The 19377-nt window shown below is 57.8% G+C and overlaps 1 protein-coding gene across 1 annotated transcript; it reads left to right on the forward strand.

Annotated features, from left to right (window-relative positions):
* Positions 1-1346: 1346 nt before the first annotated feature.
* On the forward strand, positions 1347-12747 carry BESB_083900 (uncharacterized protein; the record flags this gene model as incomplete). The annotated part of the gene is made up of 12 exons (XM_029366740.1): positions 1347-2853; positions 3565-3947; positions 4391-4576; positions 5013-6392; positions 6703-6865; positions 7600-7709; positions 8098-8146; positions 8452-8576; positions 8935-9051; positions 9533-9814; positions 10253-10402; positions 10696-12747. The coding sequence occupies 12 exons, from the start codon at positions 1347-1349 to the stop codon at positions 12745-12747; spliced, it is 6504 nt and encodes a 2167-aa protein (XP_029217200.1).
* Between the last annotated feature and the right edge of the window lie 6630 nt (positions 12748-19377).

The raw sequence follows: 19377 nt of genomic DNA on the forward strand, positions 1-19377 counted from the left end.
ATCTTCACTTCAACCACATATGCCGCAGAGGGCGTCGCAGCTCCGCTTCCCCCTGGTCATTTCTACAGAGGGTGAACCACACCGAATGCGCAGGAAAGGCCGTACGACAGCGACGGTTCCGATCCGGCGTGTTTACTGCAGTTCAAGAGCGCTTCAAGCTCTCGTCTTCGAGCTAGACATGTTTTTTCCAGGGAGCGACGTGCTGCAAACTGGCTTCAACGCGTGCCCTGTGCATATGCAGCATAGTGTGCCCAGTCCCCAACATAGTCTTTGACACACTCTAGGATTTAGCCGTCTTCGCACACGAATGTGCAGACAATTTTCTTTTTGCGGACGTAGCCGCATGAATGTATGTGATACCTGCGCATAAGCTCGTACACTGCTGCCTGAGCGTGGTGCCAGCATTTGTGTTCGCACCAACCGCCTCTCTGCAAAGGCGGAAACTTATCCGTGACGGGTGACGTGGAAACACGCGTATGCACATCTTTCAGTGGATACTACAGCAGTGGTGTCCACTCGGATTTATATGCGAAAATAAACGTGTGACAGTGTTTTTTTTTTTCCGTGCCCGGTTCGGTATTGCCTGTGTCATTTCGTTGTCTTCTCCGCGTGCCGCTTGCCTCGTGGAAGTCGTTGTGGAGGGTGTGTAGACTCTCTCTCACTTTTCCTGTCCAAGGCGAAGCTCTAGCAGGCGATTTTGTTTCCCGAGGACACAGCGGCCGGTGTGGCGAGCACTCTTTTCCTCCTTTTATTTTGGTGAAGGTTTCCGTTGGAAAAAAACGATTTCCCCTTACGCAGTCGAGGCCACATGCGTTTCATTCTGCTATCCCGACAGCGCTGGACGCCTTCCACAGCGTCTGGATCTGAGAGGAAGACAGGGAGCTGATGCTCGAGGTATTCAGGGTTTTCGGGGTTTCTATCCTGTCTCCTTCGCTTCTTGACTCCCTCGTTGTGTCTGTGCCCACGCTCACCCGTAAACGACCGGTGCGGTCACGCGATGGCGGCGGCCGCCAACTGATAGTTCACGGCGTGTATTCGATCTTTGTTCCCTCTGCATAGTCCAGAGTGGGGAAGATGCATGCAGGTGTCACTGCCAGTTGCTTCGCTTGATTTGTTTCCCGCTGTGCGCTGCGGCGCCAGGGCAGCTTTCTGATTTGCCCCGGACTTCTCTTACCACCCACGGTCGGTGACCACCAGAGGTCGGTGTCTTCCGCTCGCTTGCTCTCCTCCTCCTCTTCTGTGATGCGCGTATGCATATCTCTTGGCTACCGTCTCCGCATTTCGCGTTGCGCCGCAGGTCGTTCGCGCGACTGTGAGGCCGTTTCGTGTTTTCGCTGCCGCGGAGGATGGCTTCTTCGGTGGCGGAGGACGCGTCCGAGCGCGGGGCCTCGGGGATTCTGGCTCGGCTCTTTCCGCGGTTTAGCAGGTGGTGGAGTCGGCGTCAAGCGCGTCGAAATCAGCACGTGTTTTTCGTAACCAATTACGATGCACACGAAGACGGGTTCATTCGCGACAGACTCCTGGCCAAGTCGGCGGGCGCCTACGGGGAGGAGGGCGCCGCGGCTGAGGCCTCTTCAACGCCTGGGGCTGAGCGGCAGCTCCTCGGCGCCGACACCGGCGAGAAACCACGGGAGGCGTTTCTGCCGGAGAGCCCCGGGGGGGCGTTCCTGCAGGGCATTCGGTCAGACAACGAAATTCACACGGCCAAGTACTCGCTGCTGTCGTTTTTTCCGCTCGTGCTCTTTTACCAGCTCACGCGTTTTTCGAACTTTTACTTCATCTGCATTGCAATGCTTCAGCTGGTGCCCGCCATCAGTCACTCGGGCGGCGTGCCGACGTACCTGATCCCCATCTCCATCATCATTGGGCTCTCGGTTGTGAAAGAGTTCTTTGAGGACTACGGCCGGCACCGAAGCGACGAGGAAGAAAACTCGAAGCGCGTGCTGGTCTTCGAAAAAGGCGAACTCGTTGAGAAGCAGTGGCGCCACGTGCGCGTCGGCGACGTGGTGAAAATCACTGCGGGGGAGCAGTTCCCGGCGGATCTCGTCTTGCTTAACTGCGCCCACGACTTTGGCATTTGCAACGTGGAGACCAAGAACGTGGACGGCGAAAGCAACGTAAAGAGTCGATTCTGTCTGCCGAAACTCACGCGCATCTTCGCCGACGACGAGACGGCTGGAAAAGCGAAAGTCCGCTTCCTCTGCGAACCCGTGTGCGACAACCTCACGAGCTTCACAGGCAAGGTCATTCTACCCGCCTTGAGGAACTGCGAGAGCGAAGAGCAAGCGGCCAGAGGGAGCAGGCGCCGGCGGCGCAGCTCCAGAGGCGCAGGTCGCGAGAGCCGCGACATGACGGCGGTCGACCGCAAGGAGAGCAACACGCACAAGGCAGCTGCAACGAGCTTCCATGCCGACGACACAAGCGGTGGCGCCGGGCGGCGCGTCGCCTTCAACGTCGTGCTCCCCCAGCGGCCCTCGTCTGCGTCGGGGGGCTTGGGTGCGGAGGACGACAGGCGCTCCAGCCTCGAAGGGCCTGCGGCCGTCGCAGCAAGCGGCAGCGCCGACAGCTCCTCAGCGGAGAGCGCAGACGAGAGGCCAGCGCAGGCCGTCAGCTTCGACGGCGCGCGAGTCGTGGACCGGGGCGAGGACCCGAGTGCGGAGTTCCGCGAACGGAACCGCGTGGGAAAGTGGAAAAAGGAGGCGAAGAAGTGGCGCTCGCGCAGCAGGAAACCCGAGGCCCCGGTCGACCGCGAAGAGGAGGAGGAAGAAGCGGCGCTCAGCTTCAAACAACTCCTCCTCAGAGGCACCTCCATGGTCGAAACAAAGTGGGCGTACGGCGCTGTCGTCTATGCAGGTGAGCGAGGAGACCAGGCACTAGCGCGGAGCTGAGGGTGGAAGGTGGACGGATGCAGCGGGCTTCTCTCCACGACTTTCTGCACGTGGATCTCGGGTGAAAGCTAGCGCCGGGTCTGCATGTACTCGATGCAGACGAGGGCCATCGTGCGCCGCTGGCGCCCCTCCCTCCTTCGTTCGCTCGCTCGACTCCACCCTCTAGGGCTCGAGAGACTTTGAATTCTTACGCGAGCGGCTGTGCCATCTCGCCTGCCACTGGCGCTTCTTTACGCGTTTTACAGTCCCCGCCTCTCTGCGGGGCGCGCCTGGCCCCTGCCGAGTGGAGCCCACGCCCCGTTCTCGGGATTAAACTATCCGCATTTTTTCGCGCATAGTCTGCTTGACTTCTCATACTCGCGCTTCTCGTCTATTCCAGAAGGATCTCCCGTCTGCTGCGTTTTTTGTTCTTCGTCATGCCGTTAGCGGACTCGTTTCCGGCTGCGCGTGCTGCCGTTTGGCGTCTGTGTATGGGAGGTCTGCTCGTAGCTACGGCCCAGAAAAGACTGAATCGTAGACTCCCCAGACTTACAGAGGGGTTCCTCTGCTTCGCTTCTTTGCCTCAGTCAGCGACCCGACAGCAGCGTGGGTCTGTCCGGCCGGCGTGCTCTGCTTCGGTGCTGCATTCTGTGACTCGCCTCTGTGGAGTGTGGGTTGCTGCGTGTTACTCCTTCAGGCAAGCAGACGCGGCTGATGATGAACGGACGCGTGGGGTCGATGCAGAAGTGGTCGCGCCTGGAGTTGAACTACAGCTCGCACGTCGTGGTGATGATTCTCGTCCAAGTCCTCTCTGTGCTGCTTCTCTCGTTCATGTCGATCTACTGGATTGAGACGCAGGGGTACCGCGCGACCTACTTAGATCTGCGCCACTACGTGTCAACCCTGGAAAACTTCGGCATCACCTTTGGGGCCACCTTCCTCGTCTTCGCCTCCTTCGTCCCCATCGACCTCTTCATGCTCTGGGAAATCTGCAGATTCGTTCAGGGCCTCTTTATCAACTTCGACGACCAGATGAAGAGTGCTGAGACGGGACGCCACGCCCTCAGCCAGGCTTCGCAGGTGTGCCGCAGCGACTGGCGTCGTTCACACCCGCACTTGGCGTTTGAAGGGGGCGCACCCTTTCTTTGCATCGACGCGTGGCGGCGTCTGCCGGCATGTATAGCTGTGTGCGTAGAGACGTGGGCATTTCTGTAGACGCGTAGGCCTGGTGATATATGCGGACATGAACAGGTGAGCATGCACCCTGTCCGCAAACAGGCAGATGCATGCATAGGTGTCTCGAGCTCTGTGCGCGCCGGCACATGCGTGATAAGGTGCCGCGCGGTAGCCCAGCGGGCTCTGGGCAGCTCGCTGGGGCCGCCTCCGCCCTCCTCCCGCCGCCGCGCCCCTTGGACATTTTCGCTTGAGGTTGGCGCCGTCCTCTCGCCCCCAGGGAGCTCTGCGCTGAGGGAAGCCATGGAGCGGCGTGTCTGTTGCATGCTGGCCTGCGCATGTGCCCTCAGCTGATTGAGGAGATGGGCAACGTGACCCACGTGTACAGCGACAAGACGGGAACTTTGACGAAGAACCTGATGCAGCTCAAGTGCGTCGGTCTGGGTCACAGCTTCGAATACGGCATGGACAAATGGTGTGACGAACGCGCCAGCATGAACGTGACCGACCGCGCGTTTCAGAAACAAATGCGACAGGTGCGGAGGAGGCCACGCATGCGCGTTTCCCACTGCAGCGGTGCGCGCGAGCGCCTCGCCCCCAAGTGCCTGCCAGGAGGTCACTGTTCTCGCATGCATGCATGAGGTCGAACATACAACTATAGGCGAAGGAGACACGGCTGCGCATGCGGGAGCGCGGGCTCCCAAGATTGCTGCTGCCTTTTTCACACACAGTCTGTCCCACTCCTCTGTGAGATCCCGCCGTGAACAGGCTGAGACGTGCCCGAAACTCTCTGCGCGCAGGCGAGCGCCGGTGGCCATCTAGGCTCCACGTGCGGCGGCCGGTTCCAGTGGCGTTCGTAGACATGCCTAGCGACCATTCTGGTCTTGGGCGAGTGCATTTCCGGCTGTCCTTTTGAGACTCCTCGGGCTGGCTTACGCGTGTCGAGTTGCGCGTCTGTGTATGCTGTTTAAGCTCAAGGCGGACGCCCACCGGCGCAGCATGCTCTCGCGGCGCCTCTCGCAGGCCCCGCCGCCGGTGCTGGACCGTGCGAGACACCTCTTCCTCATCATGGGCATATGCCACACAGTTTTGATTCGCGAGAAGAAGGCTGAGCAGAAGGAGGCCGCGAAGGCCCCGAGCCCGCGGGGGTTCATGGAGCGCATTACCACGACTGTGCTGCCGCGCAGCGAAGCGCCCGCAGCACGCGAGGAGGAGGCGCGCCGCGGCCGCGGCCTGAGCCGCGGTAAGACGCAGCTGCGAACCACGAGCGAACAACCCCGCCAGAAGCGGCAGGGTGCGAAACTGGCGACGCTGGCGGCCTTCTCGATTTGCAGCAGCGCAGGGAGTGTGGACGCGGAGACGGGGACGAGACGCAGGTCGACGCTCCGCCACATGCGGAGGAGCCAGAGCCTGTCAGGCGTGCATCCAGGCGACGGCCGGATGGTCGCGTCATACACTGAGTATTCGCGGCTGGAAAGCGACGACGACTTTACGCCCTCGCCGAGACGCACCGCGTGGTTCGACGAGGCCTCGGGCTTCGCCTTCCGCGACTTCGAACCCGAGCCCCCCGAGTACGACGCTAGCTCGCCGGACGAGCTGTGCCTCATCAGTGCGTGCAATTATTTCGGCTTGGAGTTCGCCGCGCGCCCCTCGCTCTTGGACATGGAGCTCGAGCTCACCTCGTCCTTCATGGTTGAGTTGCTTCTGGGCTGGAAACGCGAGGCGGAGATGCGGCAGCAGAGCTCGCCGGGTGACGCGCGCGAGGCCCGTGCGAGTGCACCAAACGTCGCAGAGCCGCCAACAGGCACCCCTGCATCCCCCAGCCAGGCGTCTGGCAGCTGGCGGCAGCGCAGTCCCGACTTCACAGAGATGACTGAGCAGCTCATTGTGAAGCAGCTGGAGCGCGCGCAGCGCCTCATCGCTGGAGAGCGACACCAAGCGGCGCGGGCGCCGGCGCAGGGTGCCTCGCCGTCGTTCGAGTTCGACGTGCCCGACGGTCAAAAGAGCGGTCAAGAGACCTCACGGCCGGCGATGGCTGGGGACGCAGCGGAGGGCGCGCCGGGGGACAGGCACGACAGGAAGACGGGCAGCCATGGCGCGGTCGGCGCATCGCCTACCAGTGCAGCGCCGACCGAGGCTTGGTGGCGGGAGGACGGTGGAGCGGGCGGCTATGGGGTCGGGGTCTCGCAGGGACGCCGATGCGTCTCTCACGCGGCCGTGCCGTTCCTGTCCTTCAACATCTTGGACGTGCTCGAGTTCGACAACGACCGAAAGCGCATGAGCGTCATCACGCGCGGCTTCGATGGTCGCCACCTTCTCCTCTGCAAAGGCGCCGACACCCAGATGATCGCGGTAAGCCAACGAGGAAAACTGCGCGGGTGGACATCGCCTGTCCGCAAGACGCAGTTTTCTCCGTCGCAGGCGAGGGCTCGCGGGCTAAATTCGGAACATGGAAGAGCGACCAATTCTGCACAGATGCGGAGTGCCGGCGCGTACATGTGGACTCTGCGCGTCCGCTCCCTATGCTGTGAAAGCGACGCAGAGCGTCGTCCTCCGCATCTGGCCCTGGGACTGTGCGGGCGACGACTCTGCATCTCCATGGTGGTCTTGTCTTTCCACGGGTCTCGAATGTCTGCACGAAACTCTGTTTCGCTACCAACAGGTCGCGGAGCCTGGACAAGATGATCACCTGGCCGCCATCAACGCGCAGCTGCATGGCTTTGCTTGCTCCGGCTTGCGCACGCTGGTCTTCGGCTACCGCTACCTGCCGCCGGGGCTCTACGAGGACTTCCACAAGAAATTCACTGCAGCGCAGCAACTCCTCGGTAGGACCGAAAGCCGCACAAAAAGACGGGGAGTTTTTGGAAAAACTCTAGGCAGTAGTGCGTTTAAGAAATGAGCTGTAAATGAGGCCTGCGGGCTCGTCCGCGCCGGAAAAGAACACGTGAGCAAGCAGACGGGCTCGCAGTGTACGGGAATTCCGTGGAGCCGATCCGCGGCTGGGCGGACTCCGCCCACGCCGATCTGCCTGCGCCCTTGCGTGCGTAGTCTCACATACGTGTGCATACAAATACAGTCCCATATATATATATATATATATTTGTGTATATGTACATACGTGCGCAGGCGGACATGCGCGATTTGAATGCTGCAGCAGCATTTGCATGCGGGAGTGCAGTTTTTGCTCCGAACGGCGTTTAAGCATTTTTGTGCACCCGCACACGCCTCTATTTGCGTTGTTGAAAGTGAACATTCGCGCCCGCCACGGGCAGAGTGGTTTGAGTTGAAAGGGGGGTCGCGAAGCGGCCGCGGAGTCTGCAGCATCGAGAGTAGTGAACGCCTGCTTCTGCCTGTCTGCGCCCACGAATGCACGCCGAATCGTCGCGTCGCACCAGGTGTTGACTTTAGGCTGGGAGTACACACGACTCCCCCAGGACTGTCTACACATCGCCTACAGCCAACTGGCCCGCAGAAGGCGTAGGTGCATGCGGCCTCACGAGGCCGTGCCAACTTGGGGAGACCGCGCCTGGTTATGACCCGTTTTTCCCTCTCTGTTTAGGCGACGAGCAGGAGCGAGCCGTGGCAGACTGCATCGCGATGGTAGAGAAGGACCTGCGCCTCGTGGGCTGCTCAGGCATCGAGGACAAGCTCCAGGACGACGTTCAGGGCGTGAGTCGCTTCGGCGCCCCTTCGCCGTAGGCTGGTCGCCGTGGCCTGTGCTTTCGTCCCCCCCGACTCGCCAATAGAGTCACGACGTTGACTCTTCTCCAAGACACGAATTGAGGACAGGAACCCAGTCTTCGGTTGAGGGCACGCGTTGCGCCGGATGTGTTGTATGGGCATCCGTCTGCCAGGTCTCGTGACTCGGTGCACTTTCCATGGTGGTCATGAAAACTGCCAGAAAACTTGGATCCGCAGATGAGTAGCGATTTTCGATCAACTCTGCGCCTGACCGCGGCGGAGAGGTGGCGAATATGTCCATTGAAACACAGCATGTCGTAGCGTTTTGCGAGCGAAGTCCTAATTAGTTTTTTCCGGTCGTCTTGGTGTGCTGCAGACAATTAAGGATCTGAAGACCGCGGGAATGAAGGTGTGGGTGCTAACAGGTGAGGTCGCTGACTACCAGCGGGCACCTGTGACAGCTGCGTTCATTCTCCGCAGGCCGAAGACGTGTGTCGTGGTTCGCCGGATGCTCTCGCGAACCAAACGTTTTCTGTTCAAATTGTCGAAACATTTCTATAAGAGGAGTAAGATGTAGGAAATTACTGAGGCTCGTTTGGCAGCGCTCTGCGTTCTCCGCATGTGTGGTACATCGACAGCAGGGCGTGGGTGCTCAGCCCGTAGAGGTAGGTTCTGCTGGGCGTGTGCTTCCCACTAGTGTCTGCCATCTTTTTGTGCAACGAATCGGCAGGCGACAAACTGGAGACGGCCATCAACATTGGGCACAGCACAAATCTGATTACCGAGGCGGCGTATAACGCAATCATCGACGCTAAAAGCAAAGCCGAGATCCTAGACCAACTTTCGAAGCACGAAGTACGTCCGCAGGCGTCAGGGGAATCTTCGCTAGCGGGAAGTGGAACACTAAAAATACAATTTACGCGTCGCTCTCTATACACGCCCATGGGTGCCTTTGTCTGTATCAATACCTGCGCCTGCATGCCTTTCGCCATCAGCGTATATTGTTCACATATGCGCTTGTAGAAGAGTAGCTTTGTGTAGCATGCCCGTCGGGTGAGCGCTTGCCGCACGTATTCTGTGAGTACTGTCTGTCTGGAGGACGTCCACTGCCCGGGGGGGCGTTGGAGTCGGCATGAAGGCCGAAGCGGGAGCCCGTCTGGAGGCACACGCTTTTGTGCGGTGAGTTCGGATTCTCTTCTTTCTTTTTCGGCAGCGTCACTGCCGCATGGCGAACCTCCTGGGCTACCGAGGCGAGGACGTTCGTGACAGCCAGTGGTGGGCGGAAATCGACTGGGGAGACCTCGGGATGAATCCGGACGAAGACGAAGAGGTGAGCGACCCGCTGCATGGGTGCACGCTGTCACAGAGGGCAGGATCGGGGCAGAGGGGCACTGCCTCGCAGGTGAAGGAGGGGAACTTGTATCTCACGCATGCCTGCACTTAGACATATTCACAGGCGTGCATAATCTTGCGCATCTATGCACGCATACGTAGATACATACGTATATATACACATCTATATGCGTGTATATATATAGGTATGTCCTTTCGCGGCGTTAGTGTAGTAGAGGCGTACATCAGGTGCACTGGGCGCAGAATATATTGTATATATATTATATATACACATATATACCATATATACTATACTACAAATACTGCCAGTTGAGCGAAGAACGAGGGAGAGCGTATCGTCATTTTTATCCTCTTAGAATGTGCATGTCTGCGCATTTGGGTCGACCTCTAAGCTCGGCGACGGCGCAGGCGTGCCATCGCATTTCTGGTTTATTCGTCTGCGGTCTCTTTGTCTTTAGATCAAAGAGCTTCTGAACGAGAAAGCGCGGTCAAAGACATCTCGCGAAGAGCTCTCGCCGCATCTACCTGCGCCTCCAAGCTCCAGCAAAGACAAGGTGCCAGGCGAAGATCCAACGCCCGCAGCGACCGTCGTGAACGTCCTGACCCAGCCGCTTCCAACCGGCAGCCTCGCAGGCGACGTGGTGCACTCGGCGCCAGGCACTCAAGGGCAGGTATCTCCGGCGGGCGAGCCGACCGCGCCGAGCGACGTGGGCAGCCAGCAAAACGCCACGGCTGAAAGGGTACGGCGACGTTGGAGCTCGATTTTTGACATGTTCTGAGTCTCAGAGGATCGGCAGTCTTCATTTCTGCTGCGCACGCCAAAGGGCTTACACGATGCAGCTTGATGTAGTAGAGGCGCAGTGCGCCACTGGGATGTGATAGCATCGAAGACTTCGGAGCCCTCGCACGCTCAGACGAGTGAAGCCGGCGCGCGCGAGACGGACGGGCGTCTTGTGGCGACTTGCTGTCCGCTTTGGCATGAGCAAAATGAAGTCGCAAGCAGCCGTGGGTGACGCTCAGCGCTTGCCATACTGTGGACGTCACAGCACATCGTAACACGGCGAGGCGACTGCGGGATGAGCAAAGTAGGCAAGAAGGGAGCGCCAGAGCTGCAAAAACGACATGGAGTGAAACCGCGTGGCATATCGCAGGCTAGTTGTTTTCTGCGTTTTCTTTAGGCGCGGCTTCTCATGAAAGACCCCGAAGTTGGCACGCCGCGGCCGTGGGACGCGTCAAGAGCGTCCAGCCGCGCGGGCTCGGCGTTCCTCGACTGGGATCGACGCCGCATCTCTCCTCGCGGGCACTCCCGCCGCAGCCGCGCCAAAAGCGTAGGCGATTGCGGGTTCAGACCACAGTCGTCGGAGTCTGTGTCCCGCCGTCGATGCCAAATGCGCTGGAAGGCCTGTTGTCCCGTGTTGCTGGTGGAGGCAAGCGTGGCAGTGACGCGGCATCGCTTCGTTAGCGTCGTGCAGCATGCGCGCCGCCTTAGTCAAGCGTAATGAAGATGAACTACATCTCGTGCGGTGCGGTGCGTCGGATGAGATCGACAGGAGCTGCAGATGCCTTCCGACGGCATTTCGTCTTGTCTGTGCGTTTCGCTTTTGCGTCTGAACGTCTGCAGCCGCGCGCGGGGATGGTGCGCTCTCCGAGTGCGGCCTCATCGTGCCCGTTGGCGCCGGCAGGCTCGGCGCCTGGCGCGGATCCATGCGTCTCCTCTCGAGCTTCCGCGAGTCAGCCACTTCGCCCCGGAGGCCACCGCGGGCGCCTGCAAGAGAGGGAGAAGCAGCGCAACAAGGTGCGAGTGGCTCGGTCGGCGGGCGACGCGGGCGAGATGATTCCGGAGTCGTCGCCGAGCGCTCCCCCTGCGCTGCGGGTGGGCTCGCGGCGGAAGGGCAGAAGGCGGTTCACGGCCAGGTCGCGACTCTGGAACCCGGCGAAGCGCCTGGCGGAGGACGGTGGGTTCCGCAGCCACAAGTCGCAGGTGCGGGACTTGGAAGCCTTCTTGGAGGCTGAGAGCCTCGCCTCGTTCACGCCGGGGAAACCCGGGATGCCTGAAGGGCTGTCGAATCTCTCTGGCTTCGGGACCGACGTGCGGTTTCGCGAGTATAGCGAGTTTTGTATAACCGTCACAGGTGCGGCGCTGGCGGAGATCATGGGGGACCGCCTCTTGAAAGTGAAGTTCTATTCGCTGGCGCGGCACGCGTCCACGCTGATAGCTTCCCGCGTCACCCCCAAGCAGAAGGCCTTGCTTCTGCGGCAGAACTCCGCATTCAACCCGAGGGGAACGTCGCTAGCGATTGGCGACGGAGCGAACGATGTGGCGATGATCCTGGCCGCTTGCGTCGGAGTGGGCATCGCGGGCAAAGAAGGTCTCCAAGCTGCGCGGTCGGCAGACTTTGCCATCGGGGAGTTCCGGTTCCTGCGAAATCTGCTGTTTGTTCACGGGCGCGAGGCGCTGCGGCGCAACTGTTTTCTGGTGTATTCGTGCATTTTCCGCAACGCCGTCATGTGCTGGTGCACGTTGGCGATGAACCACCTCTGTGGCTTCAGCGGCCAGGACGTCTGGAATCAGTGGACGAAGCAAATCGTTTCGCTCGCGTTCAACTGTCTGCCTCTGCTGGCATTCGTGACCCTGGACCGGCAGGTCCCGCAGAAACTCCTCTTAGAAAATCCGGTGCTGTACGAAATCACACCGTCCACGTTTTGGCCGTATTACACCAGTCGAAGGATTCTGGAGGCGCGGACGTGGATCAACTACCTGATTCTTGACCCCGTGTCTCGTATGGGGTTCGCACTCGGCAGGCTCCTCATGTGCCCTTTCGCGTGCTGTTGTGACCGGCTAGATTTTTCAGTGCTGAACGACTGGTTCCAGCATCGCAAGAAACCGGAAAACGACAGGTGCTACGGCACACACTGTCTGCTGGTCTGGCTGGCCTTCGCCTTCTGGGTGGCTGTCGTCCAGCTGACCTTCACCATTTATAGTGTGGTCGGAGCGTGGACGCCTTACGCCAATCTGTCTCACGGCTTCACCTCGCTTCAGTTCGACTCGTTTTCACACGTTGTCGAGCTGGCTTACGTCATCACTACCAACGGCGTGGTGGCGTTGATGACCAACACGTGGACGGTGATAGGCGTGATCGTCCACGTGGGGGAGCTAGTCGCGGCGCTTATTTTCTGGGTGATCATCTCATACTGGAAAGTGTTTTTGTCCGTCGTCGGAGCCGAGATGCTGCACGGAACCTTCGTTCTCACTTCCCTGTGCGCCCCTTACTACTTGGGACTCACCATCACCATCGTCGCCTGCTTTCTTCCGCTCCTATTGCCCATGGCGTGGCAAATGGCTCGCCAGCCAACCCTCGAACAAGTCCTACTCGAGCAGCTCAGGCAGGGAACTTACAAGCCTGTCGAGGCGAAACGCGGTCGCCGCGCAAGCGGCGTAGCCTACGTCGCTGTGGAAGCCCCTCAGGCAGAAGGCGAGGAGACTAGGTCCGGCGCAGGCCGCGACGACGAATACAAGGGCTTTGCCTTCACGCATGAGCCAGTCTTTGGCGTTCTCCCCGCCCTCCAGGAGGCGTACAAAGCCATCAAAAAGACCGGCGAAGGTGCCAAGGTGCTCCTGCGCAGGACTCACACCTTCATCAAGGGTGGAGAGGCAACTGACATGAAAAAGTAGTTGAGACCGGGAGATGTCATACGGCTAATGTGGCGGGGTTGCATGTCATGTCGAGAGAGTATGCTAGTCCTAATGTGTTTTGTGGTGCCCGCTTCCGTGTGATCCAATAAGGTCTTTTTTTAATCAGCGAGAGGTGACAGCAGACGTCCTTGGTCGGTTTTCATGGCACCAGGGAAAGGCAGCCGGCCGTGTGTCAAAAAGTAACCATTTCCTCAGTTTTGAAGGACACCCTGCTACTATATGACAGTATGGCCTTGCTACGCTGTGACGGCAGGTGTTTGATGGACGTTATGGGTCTTGTCTGCTGAGAATACGGCCACCGCTTTGCTGCTCCGGCAGCGGAGCTTTCAGCAGGAAATTGCGTATCCACTATCTTGTTAGTAGTCCATGCCATGCAGTCCAGGCAAGGCTGGCACTGACCCCAGTCATCCGCTGTGTATACTACCGTTGCTAGGACTCGTTCCTTCCACGCTTTACAAGATAGAGGTACAGTCATTACTGGTGAGATCTGCGCAACATGAGGTGGACGCCTCACCCGTGGACGGCTTTGGTTCCCATTCCTGTAAAACCCACTGTTTTACGAGGCAAGAGATGACGGCTAGGCCACCATGGAGAACCAATATCGATATGTTCGCGTAACTACGCGGGAAAACCAGTATCTTAGCAAAGCACAAGCTAAGAAGCCAAGACACTGCTGCGGGCTGACATGTGTGTTTGCGACACTACATGGGCACGCAAGCTTCCGAAGTGGAGCTGCAGCCGAAAACTTCCAAAAGCGCAGCCAGCTGCACCGTTCGCAGCACCGGGGCGGGGCTATCGCAGAAGAGGGAGGACCGTATTCCGCGTATATGCGTGGCCGTGTTCACCGTGCCTGCCACATTACCCGATCCAGAAATGACACGAAATCTAAGACACCTGCAACTGTATTGGTAAGGCGGCTGGATTTGGTGTTATAGCAGGGCGCAGACCAGATGGCGCACGATTTCCATGGGGGGCTTGACGGTTGCCTTCATTGGGATGGAACGCCACGCACGGACAGACACACCGTTCCCCCAAGACGGGATGTGTCTGCCATTCCTCAGCGGTAGGAAGCTAGACGAGAGAGAGAAACCTAACGCCAGCAATTTCCTTACGTAACTCCAGACCCAAGGGGTCGTGAAGATGAGACGAGAGAAAAGAAAGAACGACGCAAACAACAAAAAGAAAGACAATAAATAATACGAACGACGACAGTGTGAGGCGAGCCTTCACCTGCTGCAACCGCTCAGGTTTGACGACCTGTGATCCCGGCACTGTGCCACAGCGGGAGCTTTTCCCTGCTCTGTTTCCAGCCTCAGGCGGTACGCTCCTCACCATCACCCGAGAGGGGCAAACCTCCGTTCGCACCCCTCTAGCGACTGCGGCCTTGCACGGGGCAAGCTGCCAACGACAGTTTCCCGACGGCAACCAGGCCAGTGCCTCTCCAACCACTGACGGACGACCCCCACTCGAGTGACAGCGAGGCGTTACCCTCACCGGTCGTTGTGACAGTACAACCCGCACATCCCGACGCCCAAACACCCCCTTCGACCCTCAGGTGACCTTCCCCTCCTCCGCGCAACCGCGCGCTCGTTCACCATCACCCGCCCAACTTGACGCATGTGTCCCTTGTTGTCCCCAGTATCATACAACTGACTCGCAGGAAACAGCTGCCAGGTCCTCATAGCGAAACGTCTGCCGACGAAAAACGACCTCGGTGCTTTCTTTACCCTATGGTGAATACCCAGGTTTGCGAACCGGGCGGCGCTGCGCCGGGCATCGATAACGATTCGGCTTCCGCGCAACAACATCCTACTAGTGTCTGCATATCGAGCGATGTTCCATATCAGGAAGACGGCTGTGAACGAGTATCCGAAAACGAGAACCACCATCTGATTAGAAAAATCTTCCGTCGTAGTGAAAATGCAGCATGAGCCGAAGAGCACTGATTTGGCTCGTGGCGCAGCTAAGTTCGCAAAGAAAATAGGGTTGGACGATGAGAATCGCAAGAAATACTCGTACTTCAGCGGTGTCCGCCCAGAGTCCCCAACTCCGTCGTGACGCACAGGCTCATCTAGGTGCTCTTCGTTCAGCGCTGCTTCGATGTAGCCCACTTGCGCGCCGCCGTGCAAGCCACCTTTGTAGACACACTGCGTCCTTTATTTCACCGAAAGAAATGCGATATTGTGACCGTAGTCGTGTATCACTACGCGAGTATGACTGGGACGGGAAGCTACGACGCAGGTTGAATGTGAACATCTGTCGCAGCGACTTCGGAACCTGGGTGTATAGAAGCTGTCCCATCAAACCCGCATGAAATGGCCCCAGAAACGCATCTGTCTCCGTGTTAGTACATTACCGAGGAAGCAGCGGCTATAGTAAGTAGCTATACAACTAGATGGGATTGTGTAACTTTTGCCAGCTGCCCGCTGCGCTGCTTCGGACGTGGCTACAGTTCGCTGCCAGAGAGCGCATGCACAGATGTTAGACCATTGTGAAACAGAGACTGTTTGGCTCAGTATCAAGCCGATAGTCTTCTTGAATTACGCATTGCTGGCTATCCATTCCGAACACGTGAGTATTTGTAGAACCCCCAAAGAGCCGTCTTTCTGAAGGCAACAGACGGTTGCATAGTGTAGTGGTTAGCACCCGGGAGTTTGAATCCATAAACCCAAGTTCAAATCCCGGTGGTACCTACTTCCTGTAAGAGCGTGCCACTTTTCTAAGTAACGTTGCGAAGGCGCAAGAGGATTATGTGATGTTCGCCAGGCGTATTCAGCCCAGCATCCTTCATGGGGCGCGTCAACCCCCATCAGACGCAACTGGGAGGTGCCGTTGTGTTGCAGCATGTGCTAATAGCCATCCGTAGCCATGCTGCTCTGTTTCCCTATCTAAGCACCAACATGCTGGGCCGAACAAGTATCGTGAAACGCCGCAACCTTCCATCCACAGCACAGTGACACGGGGCAAAAACCGTCTTGCATTGGAACATACATAGCCATCGGCCTGTTGATGTGCGTCTAATCAGCTCAACGGCCTCGCAACACATAAAGGCAGGATCATAAGAAAGCTGCAATAAAGCAATGATCGCCCACCACGACGGAGCTCCGTTATCGTGACAGAAACCCCGGGACCAGATATCGCAGCTTTACCCCAGAGGCGGAAACGTCTGCAGGATATCTACGCAGAAGAAAATGCTGGCCCTCGCAATATCGTGAAGATGAGACGAGAGAAAAGAAAGAACGACGCAAACAACAAAAAGAAAGACAATAAATAATACGAACGACGACAGTGTGAGGCGAGCCTTCACCTGCTGCAACCGCTCAGGTTTGACGACCTGTGATCCCGGCACTGTGCCACAGCGGGAGCTTTTCCCTGCTCTGTTTCCAGCCTCAGGCGGTACGCTCCTCACCATCACCCGAGAGGGGCAAACCTCCGTTCGCACCCCTCTAGCGACTGCGGCCTTGCACGGGGCAAGCTGCCAACGACAGTTTCCCGACGGCAACCAGGCCAGTGCCTCTCCAACCACTGACGGACGACCCCCACTCGAGTGACAGCGAGGCGTTACCCTCACCGGTCGTTGTGACAGTACAACCCGCACATCCCGACGCCCAAACACCCCCTTCGACCCTCAGGTGACCTTCCCCTCCTCCGCGCAACCGCGCGCTCGTTCACCATCACCCGCCCAACCTGACGCATGTGTCCCTTTTTTTCTGGCATTCCAGTCGGCCCACCGAAATTGTTATGATTCATCCCAGGATGTGAATCTGAAAGTCAAGGCACTCTGTTCCAGCGAAGTAGACGGTGCGTGGTGCCGTCCTCATCGGTCTTCGTATTTTTCCGCGGCAAACAGCTCGGCGGCCCGTGATGTACTACGCTCACAGACGCGAGAGGGAAAAAGGCTAGTCCGCTGGCTGAGACTGTTTCAGAGCGGAGCTCATACCTCTTACGGCAACTTCATATCTAGTCGAGTTCAAGAAAAATAGTAGCATGACACACTCGCTGAGGGGGATCACATCACTTGGAGGGAAGGCACTGCACCCCAGCTTCGTGACGCGTTGTGAGTCTTTTCGCGGCAACACGCCCGGCTTTCTTTATTTAAGATTGAAGAACTGAAAGTGAAAGATGGCGTAAATCCTGCTAGTTATTGCCACGTTGTTCCGGGATAGCCGCTTGCAGTGTCCCAGTGGGCACTGCCTACCGGTGGCAGGGTGGTGAACGCTCCGATACGAGGGATGGAACTTCTTGAGTTTGGCAATCAAGGGCCAAACCTATGCTGACGAGCTGCACTTCTGGGTTCCGCCGGAATGGCACAAACACATGCACCTTCACGGTAGTCGCGAGGTCTAGCGGCAAAGCTAAAAGTTACGGTTTGAGCCACTCCGGAGTATTCGCTCACACGCGGCCGTCCGTCTGCTGGGTTCATGCCATCGTCGTGCCCGGGGCGTCCCCAACTTCAGCCAGTTCTCTACACCAGCCACCCGTGTAAAGCAGATCCATTCGGTTGTTTTTTGCTCCACCAGCCCCCATGCTTAAAGTGTATCACACCTGCCGACTCAGCACGTAACAGTCGCGGGTTCGGAAAGCATGACGATGCTACTGGATTTCCGTGCCCGTTAGTGAAACTTGTGAGTCAAGCCATGCCGGTGGCAGCGGCAAACATGCGAGGGATTTTAGGGTGATTTAACTAGTATGTCTCGATTAACGGCAGTCCTGGGGAGGATACATGATGACCGCGGTCTATACGTCGAGGCAGCGAGCGCAGTCCGGCGAGGCAAGCGTGAGTTCGTCCACGGAAGATTCGGAGACCTCGATTTGTTGAAACGAAACGATTCAGACCATCGGTGGCGCCTTGGTGACACGGGCAGCACTTCGGCTGAAGTTCACAGTCTGTTAAAATCTACAAAGCCAACGCGGTCATGTTGCTACAAGCCTGAGCTTTCGAACTTCCAGCGGATTCAGCTTATTCATCCGACCAGAAGGGGATTCTGGCTCTTGTGCTTCTTCATCTCAAACTCCTACGTAGTCAGCCCCTAGTCAAGCACGAGTTTGAGCCCGGGCCAGCTGTACGAATGGCGCGCTCAACTGTGGTTTCAAGTAGGGAACGCGCGTTTGTGTTCACCCCGCTGTGCTTGCAGTCCCTGACCGACGGACATTTCCGGAGAAAAAGTATGACTCAGAGATGTTTAGTTTTGCGAAAACATTAGAGAAAAGAAGGCCGCTGGAATGTTTCCCAAGATTGCATGTTCATCGCGCGAGTGCCGCGTCCCCGGTACTGAAAATCCGTTCGTAGGTGTCACCAAGCGCGAAGTAACTATTTTTGGCAGCGGGTTGTTGGTACACTCCGTACCTTATCCTCGGTTTACACGTGAACTTTGTCGCTTGAATCGGTGTCAGACCCCCTGCCAGAACATTATTCTGTTTGTGTCGCAGTTGTGGTGATTTTTTATGCCGCGTCTCGTTTGGTTGTCCTTCGGCTCAAAAGCGTTGCAGTCGTCTCAGCCATAACAGATCATTCCGTTGTCGCCGTATCAAGCTCAACTGAGAGACCGCGAATTGAAAGGAAAGCTTACAGGGAGCTAAGCAAGGTGGCACTTCTCTTTTCGTTGCAAAACAGACCTTAAATGTAACCCGCGGACATGGTTTCCGACGCGTTGGGGCTCGACTGTCAACGCGGCTGTTTACTCTAGCGCGGGGTTGTAGCTGATCAGTTCATCGACATTTACGTTTGAGAGAAGACGTTTTCGTTTGTGGTTGCCTGCTTCCACAAGGCGTCGATATCCGCTCACTCAAGGAAGCGAACATGGTATCCACATCCCGCAGGCGCCGGTGGACATGGGGTAAATCGAATACGGCTACAGAGTCAAAGCCGTGTACCGCCGACTGTGGCAGCGCACTCTACCTTTCTGGCAATTCACAGGGAAGTTTAGGCGACTCTGGGATTCTCGCGAGACGTTCGCCCAAAGCAGTTTGTTTCTCAACTGGGGTAGCACAGAGAGTGGTAGATGAGGGCGTGGAATATGCAGAGCCTTCTGTTTCGACAGATCTTCCTGTGTCACCTCCCATAGAGCCGTTCACGTGGTCTGACCAGTCAGTGAAATCGTCGCCTGCTTCCAGGGACGAGACGAGTTTGCATTCTGGGACCATTACTCCAAGAACCGCCATTCTCCACGAAGGACAACTTAACGTGAAAGTGTTTTGCTCTGATGCGATTCCGAGTCCTTTCTGTCGTTCTTCTTCCACTTCAACGAGGTGCGCGCCATGTCTTGTGAGGACGGACCCCGCTAGTTCCGGTTCGCCTGCGTCGCCAGTTGAATCTGACGTTCGTTTCATATCCCGTCGTCCTGGGCACCGAACATTCGAACGAAGAGGTGCCGATGCTGGCGACGCGTGTGGGCTTCCTCAGCGTGGTGGACGGGCCTTGCCTTTGCATGAGCACGTCGATGATGAAGAGATAAGGGATTCGGGGGAAACGCCTCTAGCTGGGGTGCTGTCCGCTCACGTTGCAACAGAGACGGGGGATTCCTTGAATGCGGTCGTACCCGAGCTTTTAACGAATGCCACGCAGGACGGTGCAAGCGATCAGGGATCAAAGGTCATTAGGACCGGGGA

The sequence above is a fragment of the Besnoitia besnoiti genome, chromosome VIII, assembly GCF_002563875.1.
Source record: "Besnoitia besnoiti strain Bb-Ger1 chromosome VIII, whole genome shotgun sequence".
NCBI lineage: Eukaryota > Apicomplexa > Conoidasida > Eucoccidiorida > Sarcocystidae > Besnoitia > Besnoitia besnoiti.